Source organism: Plectropomus leopardus, chromosome 3, assembly GCF_026936395.1.
Source record: "Plectropomus leopardus strain MGB_pleo_1.0 chromosome 3, ASM2693639v1, whole genome shotgun sequence".
Taxonomy (NCBI): Eukaryota; Metazoa; Chordata; class Actinopteri; order Perciformes; family Serranidae; genus Plectropomus; species Plectropomus leopardus.
Window position 1 is genome coordinate 40,175,001 of NC_142178.1, and position 10,000 is coordinate 40,185,000.

A 10,000-nucleotide genomic window follows, 5' to 3' on the forward strand; every position below is an offset into this window, starting at 1 on the left:
ATATTTGAAAAATGATCAATAAAAACACACCGCAGAGCCAAACTGCTTAAATTATGGATGGCTTAATAAGCGAAACTTTAAAAAAAATAAATAAATAACATTATGCGTGTTTATGTTTATAAAGTCGGTAGTTTTATTTTGAAAAGCTCTGGGAGGAAGTGGTATCATATTTAAAATGCGTCACTTCCGGTGAGCAGTGACTGTTTTGGTTCGGAGGCTAACGTTAGCTCGGAGGCTAACTCACCTGTGCTCGTGTCTTTAAACTCCGCAGGTGAGGTTACCGTCATGTCCTGCGCGCGAGCTGCCGTCTGACGAGTGTGTCTGACGTCCGCGCGACGATTTCCAGGATTCAGCGAGTTAACGACGTTTTAATGACGCCGAAGGAGGCGCCGATGGGAGGAGGCCGCACCGAGCAGGAGGCGCCGGAGGACGCGCTGAGCAGGCGGGTGTCCTGCGCCGGAGAGCGGGCCACGGTGCGGTATGTGGGCCCGGTACCACCGACGGCAGGTCAGCGAGCCCCAGGGACTGTTCGTTACTAACTCTTCAGGGACTGTTCGTTACTAACACTTCAGGGACTGTTCGTTATTTAGGGGCTGTTTGTTATGAAGTCTTTAGTCACTGTTAGTTATTTAGGGGCTGTTTGTTATTAACCCCGTGTGTTTTTCGTGTTGTGCGTTCAGGGCTGTGGCTCGGCGTGGAGTGGGATAACCCTGAGAGAGGAAAACACGACGGCAGCCACGAGGGAGTCCAGTATTTCACCTGCAGGTCAGTCTGAGCAGCTGAGATCTGAGACGGCTGAAAGGGTTAAAGTCGTTCATATTTTGTTCATATTTAGAACGAGATTTGTTCTTTTTTTGTCGGTACTCGTTGATTTTTGGAATTCACCAAAGTTTTCTGACTCACTTAAATTTCCGAGAGGCTGCGAGCACTCGAACCAAAAATAAGAGAAAAATAATTTTCCTGAAGAGTCCAAAAATTATTGTTCAACACAAAGAAAAATGAGTTTTATATTTTTGGAACATTTAAAAACTGAATATGATTTAATCAAATTCAGATGATGTTTCAGCGATTTTAATAACTAGATTATTAAAGAAATAAACTGGACTCTGTCTGTTGATCCCAGTTACTCTAACTTCAGTTACTTTGCATCAGTTACTTTGCTGAATGTAACTAAGTACATTTACTCAAATACTGTACTGAAGAGCAAATCTGAGGATACTTTTACTTTACTTGAGTATTTTAATCTCGTGTCACTACTCCACCACACTTCAAAGGGAAATATTGTACTTTTTACTCCACTACTATTATTAGAAAACTACTTACACTGAAAATATGAAAATATTTAAGTGCAGCTGAAACAATCAATTAGTCCATTAATTAGAAAATTAACTGGAAGGTCAAAAACATTTCATAGTTCCAGATTTAATTTAAACTGTACGTATGAGAATTGCTGCTTTTTGTTTCAATCATTTTGTTTGACTAAATTAATAAACATTTTTGCACGTGTACTTTAACTTTTATACTTAAATGCATCTTCCTGAAATCACAGTTAATTAAACGGTGCGTCAGTTTCTCTCCTGCAGAAGTTTTGCTTTAGCTGCACGAGGCCCAACGCTGAACCTGCAGCACCTTCTGGGCGCTAATTTAATAAATTACATATTCGGTTTGTTTTGTTGTTTTTTGGACCAATTATTTTTATTTATTTTTGACACAACTTTCAGGTAAACATCCACCAATAACTGTCAGTATCACAACACATAACTATCAGGGCAATGAAAGGGTTAAAGGTTAAAAAACAACAGCAACAGGACATAACAACAAGTGAAATAATTACCGTAAAACATCAAATAAAAGCCCAGTCCTTTTTTTCCAGCCCGCTGAGGCTCCACAGTGTGACGATTAAAGGCCTGTCTCGATTAGAGGCTCGCTCTGGTTACCATGGTTACCACGCAGCTCTTTTTTTTTTAGCTGCTTCGATCACACAGACAAACGCGTAGATACGTTTTGATCGTTTGTCGACGTGGACTCCACGCAGGTTCACCTCAGTGAGAAGTTTTATTTGAGGTTTTACGGTAAATCACGGCAGTTTGGAGAAGTCATCATAAACCGTAATCGTAATCACAAATCGTCGCTTTGATGAAGTTTTTGATGTTGTAAAGATTCGTTAATGAAAACGCTCCATTTGTCGTTTAAAGATGTCCGTGTGATGTGAGAGGAGTGAATGTTGTTTTTGTCCGCACGATCTCAGACACCCTACAGGAGGCTCCTTTGTGCGTCCGGCGAAGGTGAGCTTCGGGGTGGACTTCCTGACCGCCGTGCAGCAGAAATACGAGATCGACTCCGAGGAGGTGCTGAGCGAGGAGATCTCCATCTCCTCCACGAAGCTGGAGTGGGGGCGGATCAGGGAGCGCAGGTGCGATGTTCATCAGACAGTTTGTGTCACCGAAACAGGAAGGAAGTCCGGGAAACACGAGGAGGAACGACACCCTTTAGGGACTGTTCACTATTTACCCTCAGGGACCGTTTGTCTCATTTTAGTCTCATTTAAAGGGTTAAAGTTCTGAACATGAATAAATATTTGATATTTGCGATCAGGACTGATGTTGGTTAAAAAATAAACTCAGTGAAAGTCGAGAATCACATTAATGTTTAATATTTTTATTGCCTGATTTTGAAACGTGCCTTTAGCGTGCAGAGCGGTACGAGTTTTTGAAACTGCAAAAAATAATAATAATGTATAAAAATCAACATTATTGCAAATCTTTGACATATCCCAGATGTTGATAATATTTTGTAGTAAATTAAAAATTATTTTTCTAATTTAATTTTTTTTCTTTTATTTAAAAACATTTAGATGTCATGACAAAAACCTGACATTTGAAGGGTTAAAATTCTGACAATTAATGAACATTTGATAGTTTAATTTTGAAAGGATGTACTCGTATTATTATGACATATTATTATATTAGCGGCGTAAAATGGGCTTAAAACGACGTCGACAATAATATCGTTTTCCACGGTATTTTCGGTGAAAATCACGGGTCCTGACTGCACCGTCTGTTTCTGTCTCCACAGTTTTGAGAGTCTCCCATCAGTTCTGCTGAATCGCAGCGACGTGAACGGACCCGGCGCCGACGGCGAAATCCGGAAAACAACGCCGAGTATCGTTTTTCAAAAATAACTTCCTGCTGTGAGTTTATGCTTCAGAAGTGATATTGATCATAATTGTCATGACGAGGCGTGAATTCTGCCGCCGTGGTTTTGTCTTTATTTGTATCGGACGTTTGGCGTGTGAAGGGGAGAGACGGGAGGACGCGTAGCAGCTGCGCTCAGCTGGGTTTCATTTCAACGACTTCAAAATTCAAAAACAAAGATCAGGATGTCGGCGCTGCAACTGTTCGTAATTTAATCGAGTATTTGATCGACAGGAAATTTACTGACGAATATTTCGTGTCTTGTTGTTTGTGGGCAGAAGTGCTCAGAAAAAAACGAGTTTAAGCTTCTAAACGAGCTGCTTTCCTTCAGCTTATGAGAATCTTCGGGTTTCGGAGCAAAACGACGAGAAGTTTAACTGTTTTAGCTTCAAGCACCACCGAGCAACTTTCATAGCAACGAACGGACCACGTCTCAAACGCTGGATCCAGGTGTCTTTATATATGTATATATATATATATATATATATATATATATATATATGTATATATATATATATATATATCTGTGTGTGTGTATTTATATAGATATATAGATATCAGGGTGGCAGTATCAGTGACGTCTTAAATCGCCTCCTGAAACACATTTTATCGATTTGCTCTGATGTTATGTCGTCTTTTTATTTCACATTTTTCTTTCTTTTTTCTATTTTACCTTTAATTTACGTTTACGTTAATTCCTTTTTTTGTGGTTGTATTGCTTTTATGGTTTCTGTTGTTTTTGGTCCATGTTTTTTAAATTATTTCACAGTTAAATTTTGCGTCCTGCGTGCTGCTTTATTTGTTTAATTAGATTCTGATTCAGCTTCGTCTCGTTTGGGTTCAGTCGAACTGTTTGGCTTTTCCGTTGTTGCATCGTCGTCTCCGTATCCCATTTCTGCATCTTTGCTTTTTTGTCAAAGCGTTTTGTAAACTCCGTTTTTAAAGTGCCACATGAAAGTGAAAATGTTGCATATTAACCCTTGATCGGCCGTGATCAGACGTGCAGTGGTTGGACCTGTGCAGGACTCTGCTGTCCTGCTGGGAGGACGTTGCTGCCGTCACTCAGCAGCTGGACAAACTGGAGGGACTGCAGCTCAGGTACCCGACTGTGTGTGTGTGTGTGTGTGTGTGTGTGTGTGTGTGTGTGTGTGTGTGTGTGTGTGTGTGTGTGTGTGTTATCCCTCCTTCCTTCCTCTGAATTCTTCATCCTGTTTTATTTTATTTTTGTTGTTTTAGCTATAACAGGCTGCGTTTGCCGTCCGAGCCGTCGGCTCACTGCGCGGCGTTCTGCAGCCTCCGAGTGCTCGCCCTCAACGGCTGCGACCTCACCTGGCCTCAGGTACACCTGTCTGCTCACACGCCACACACACATCAGTGTGTGCTCGCCTGACCGGCATCATCGGCTACTGTTACGTCTCCACTGAAAACTGGAGAGATTTATTTTATTTCTTTAAGTTTTTTTGCAAATATTTATTATTTTTAAATGAAGCAATCATTAACTAAAATTAAATTATAAAAATAAATAAGAGTAAATAAATACATTTTACAAATACTATACAATAATAATTTATCTATACAATATTTATGTATAAAACATAGATATTTTTAACTATTATTTATGAATATTCTATATTTACATTAATTTTTCTATCCAGGGTTCTGAAATATGTATTTATAAATAAAGTATACTGAAGATGGATCATGTTAAATACTTTTAAATAAGATCTCAAAACTGTAATAATATTTTATGAATAAATAACAGTAAATAGAGAATAATAATATTTGTAGAACCAATATTTATACGTACTGTATATTATTTCCTATTGCATTTTTTGTTTAATATAAATTACATACAATATAAATAATGAATAAATACATCTAAATGAGAATATACAACCTGCATATACAAATTAATATTTATATTACTAGTAACCTTTTAAGATAGTTGCAATATATCATATCTTTATTCAATTATTGACATACTTAGATTTATTTTATAATTTATCTATATATGTTTTGTGTGTAAAGCAAAGATATTTATTTTACTATTGTTTATAAATATTCAATATTTACTTAAGTTGTATGCATTAATTTATTTATTTGCAGTACTTAAATATGTTTTAAAAAATACAGTACATTAAAAAAACAAATACAAACTAATATAAAAAATGCGTACCTTTACATGAATAGAATGTATCCGTAGTTTATTTTAATTGATTTGACAATTCATGTTTTTATTTATTTACATTTTTTATCACTTGTAAATTCTCCCACAATATTATTATTATTATTATTATTATTATTATTATTATTATTATTATTATTATTATTATTATAGCAAAATCATATGTAATTGTGGCCGTGTCAGAATTATGAGCAAAAAGTGTTGTTAAAAATAAAACATTTTTCTCTTTTTTTATTTTACTCTGGTCAGGTCCTGCAGTGCGCCCCCATGTGGCCGCGGCTGGAGGAGCTGTCTGTGGAGGAAAACAGCATCACGGAGCTGCAGAGGTGCAGTTAGTACTTCCTGTTTCATCCTGATTGATGTGACATCCAGGCTGTGTTCACAGTGTGTGTGTGTGTGTGTGTGTGTGTGTGTGTGTGTGTGTGTGTGTGTGTGTGTGTGTTTGTTTAAGGCCTGATGGAGTGCTGCAGACGCTGAAGAGCCTCAGTCTGTCCTTTAACCCTTTGGTGCAGCACACTGTGCTCAGTCTGGCTGCTCTGCCCAGGTACAACACACACACACACACACACACACACACTCACACTCTGCACACTCATCTACACACAATCATCATTTAACATCAAATATATTCTGTTTACAGATTTGAGGATCAATCAATCAAATGATCAATAAAAGCATTTCTGACCAGTATTTCAACTGCTGCATGGTGTGAAAAAATCAATTTTTTTAACATATTTGCACAATATGCTTGTTTTTTTTTTCCTTATTAAAAACTCCAGTGTAGAAATGTGCAACAGCCCGCTCCAGTGCGCGGACATGTCCACGCTGCAGCTCCAGTATGGACATGTCCGACAGCCCGCTGCAGCGTGGACATGTCCAACAGCCCGCTGCAGTGTGGACATGTCCTACAGCCCGCTGCAGCGTGGACATGTCCAACAGCCCGCTGCAGCGTGGACATGTCCAACAGCCCGCTGCAGCGTGGACATGTCCAATAGCCCGCTGCAGCGTGGACATGTCCTACAGCCCGCTCCGACTGGAGCACTTTTACAAACTGTCTCGCTCCTGCAAGGTTTTCCATAAAAACACCTGTCATTGCACGTGATTAATACACACGGAGGTGGCTGTTAATAGCGTCCACACCACTGATTCATCACATGTACCTGTAAGCCAGGCATCACCTACTGGCGGACCGCGGTCCAGATTCGTCCTGTCCGGACCCGTGGCCAAGTTGTCATAAAATGTAAGAATGAGAAGAATATTTAGAGCATTAACATTAATAAGAATAAACTCTGTGCTGATGTTTTATTGCAGTTTGGAGCAGCTGAACTTGACACAAACCGGACTGTCGGACCTTCGATTCGATGATGCTGCTCCTGGTAAAAATAACACAAAAATAACACAACAACAATTGCAGTGTTTAGTAGGGATGTCAACATCTACCCGTGTAAACAGGTACACGGATAACAAATCATAACCACTCAGAAAAATCAATAACCGTTTACACGTCATTTTTTCCTCTCCTCCTCCTCGTTCATTTCTCACCAATAGTATTTTTAGGGGTGATAATGTTGCCTGAAAGCTTAAGATAATAACATTAACTAACTATACACTTAAATGTTCCCACTAATGCAGTTATCTGCATAGATAATAGATGCACAGGTGGCAATGTTACGTTGATATTAAAAAAAACCGCAGCCACAGCCAGTGTCACGTTACTTCAAGTTGACTCGGGGCCGCACGGACAACAAGCAACAAGCGATGAACAAGCGGAGCTTAAAAAAATATATTGTACAAAAGTGAGCAATAGTTAAAACAATGATTGAAAAAGAAGGTTAAACCTTTTCCAGCTTTCACTTGTACGTTTTCTTGTCTGTCAAAATTGATGATTTTATTTTCAATTCATTTTACTTTCTGTCATAAGTAGGTCTAAGCCTTAAATGGTGAGATGGATTGCCTACTTTTTAAGTTCTGTTCGCTGAATAAACGTTTCTGTGCGATAACTAACTACTGGAACGGCTTTGATTTAATGAGATTAGGAGGTATTTGAATGGAGACAGAACCATCTAGTGGTTATATAGCGCAACTGCGATAGAAAAAGATCATAAATCGTGTAACCGGGTACACGTCGGTTAGAAGTCCCGTTTACACGTGTAGAAAAAATTGTAAACGTTGACACTGCTAGTGTTTAGTCAAGTCAAGTCAGTTTTATTTATAGAGCCTATTATCACAAAGGTTTGCCTCAGAGGGCTTTACAGTGTACGACATCCCTCTGCCCTCAGACCCTCACATCACCCGAGGAAAAACTCCCAAAAAAAAACCCTGTAACGGGGAAAAAAAAGAGGAAGAAACCTCAGGAAGAGCGGCAGAGGATAGTGAGGGATCCCTCTACAGGACGGACAGACGAGCAATAGATGTCGTAAATAACAAATGAAATACAATCATGGCAAAAAAGGAAAGAGAGAGAGAGAGAGGGGAGAGAGGGAGAGAGGGAGAGAGAGGGGGAGAGAGAGAGAGGGAGAGAGAGAGAGGGGAGAGAGGGGAGAGAGGGGAGAGAGAGAGAGGGAGAGAGAGAGGGAGAGAGGGGAGAGAGGGGAGAGGGGGAGAGAGAGAGGGAGAGAGAGGGAGAGGGAGAGAGGGGGAGAGAGAGAGGGGAGAGAGAGGGAGAGAGGGGAGAGAGAGGGAGGGGAGAGGGGAGAGAGAGAGAGGGAGAGAGGGGGAGAGAGAGGGAGGGGGAGAGAGAGAGGGGGAGAGAGGGAGAGAGAGGGAGGGAGAGAGGGGAGAGAGAGGGAGAGAGAGGCACAGCAATAATAGAAACAGATGCGTGTCATATTACAGTAACGGCAGGTGTTAATTTAGTAATTGCTCTCTGTGATGATGTTGATAGAGATGATAACAGTCTCATGCATATGTTGATAGTGAGGTGTCCAAAGGCAAGATCACAGCATCGGCTCAACCAGGACCAGACCACGATCAGGGCGAGCGAGGGGCACAGTATCAGTGCAGTTAATATTTAGACTGACGGGTGTCCATCTGTCCGTCTAAACATGGACGCAGTCTTTCGTTCGTTCTTACTCATCACTCCTGGTAGATACATACATGCGTACCTGCTTACTTACTTAATTTATTTATTAATCCCAGAGGGAATTTAAGCAGTCAGCTGCTCACATTCACTCAAACAATAAAAACAATAAAAGCATAATAAAACATCTTAACCACAGCTGACATTCATATTATTGAACAGTCTTTCTTTATCTGTTTCATTATTTTTCATTTGATTATATTTCATGTTGTTACTTTAATTGTCTGATGTTATTTGCATTATTACAGAAATGTTTTGGAGTAGCCCCGTATAACACTTTAAATCGTGCTGTATAAACTGAGTTTTTATTATTATTATCATTATGAGTGAGTTTAATGACACGAGGCCGTGGTGTTAGTGATGATTGTTGAGTGTAACAGCCGAATCTTTCCTCCGTAGGGTCTCAGACGGCCATGTTTCCGGCGCTGAAGGATCTCAGTCTGGACCAGAACAACATCTCAGAGGTCAGAGAGTTTTCACCCTCACTGCATCTCATCTCGTTTGCTGTAGCACATATTAAAAAACAACGACAACAACAAAGTTAGACATTTTAAGAAAAGGAGACATGAACGGGAAACACAGAAACGTGGCTTGGTATACAGTATAAAAAAAAAAAAAATATATATATATATATATATATATATATATATATATATATATATACAAACTCTCAATCAGTGCATACAATCTTGTAACATTAACCAAAAACAACTATAAAACTGTTATATATACACACACTGAATACATATTAAAGCCCGACTGATATGGGATTTTTAAGACTTATACTGAGTTTATTGTGGAAAAATTCACAGATTACTGATATATTGACCGATTTTTGAACTGTAATAAAAATAGATCATTACTATGTGGATTGTACTCTGATTTTGTACTGATATGTAAAAGTACTCTGAGGGCTGCTTTCTTAAATAAACAGCTCTCATTTAAAATTTTACTTATCGAACATTACACACAAACAAACGAAATATAAAAAGAATATAAAAATAAAATAAACATCAGTGCTGTTTGGTCTTTGCTGAACATTAAAATAAATATAAATACAACAAAATAAATATCTAAATAAACATCAGTACTGTTCAGTATCAGTCAACTGCTTAACATTTCTGTCTGTAAATGCTCTGTAAAAAATGTCAGTAAACGCATATATATGTGTATATGTATAAATATGCGTATATGCATATATATGTGTATATGCATATATATGTGTATATGTATAAATATGCGTATATGTATATATAAGTGTATATGTATAAATATGCATATATGTATATATGTGTATTTGTATAAATATGCGTAGGTGTATATATGTGTATATGTATAAATATGCATATGTGTATATATATGTGTACATGTATAAATATGCGTATATATATATATATATATGTGTACATGTATAAATATGCCTATATGTATATATATATATATATATGTGTACATGTATAAATATGCGTATGTGTATATATATGTGTATATGTATAAATATGTGTATGTGTATATATATGTGTACATGTATAAATATGCGTA

The 10,000-nt window shown here is 38.3% G+C and overlaps 1 protein-coding gene across 1 annotated transcript in view; it reads left to right on the forward strand.

The window, feature by feature from the left end:
* Positions 1-174: 174 nt before the first annotated feature.
* The window catches only part of tbce (tubulin folding cofactor E), a 15,740-nt gene continuing 5,914 nt past the window's right edge, over positions 175-10,000 (forward strand). Inside the window, exons 1-10 of the mRNA XM_088075199.1 lie at positions 175-507; positions 681-765; positions 2,249-2,413; positions 3,076-3,161; positions 4,193-4,292; positions 4,431-4,533; positions 5,629-5,705; positions 5,831-5,923; positions 6,691-6,755; positions 8,858-8,922. Of these exons, the coding sequence (XP_087931325.1) occupies positions 372-507; positions 681-765; positions 2,249-2,413; positions 3,076-3,161; positions 4,193-4,292; positions 4,431-4,533; positions 5,629-5,705; positions 5,831-5,923; positions 6,691-6,755; positions 8,858-8,922 (975 nt within the window). The 5' untranslated portion in view covers positions 175-371. The remainder of the gene's footprint in view (positions 508-680; positions 766-2,248; positions 2,414-3,075; positions 3,162-4,192; positions 4,293-4,430; positions 4,534-5,628; positions 5,706-5,830; positions 5,924-6,690; positions 6,756-8,857; positions 8,923-10,000) is intronic.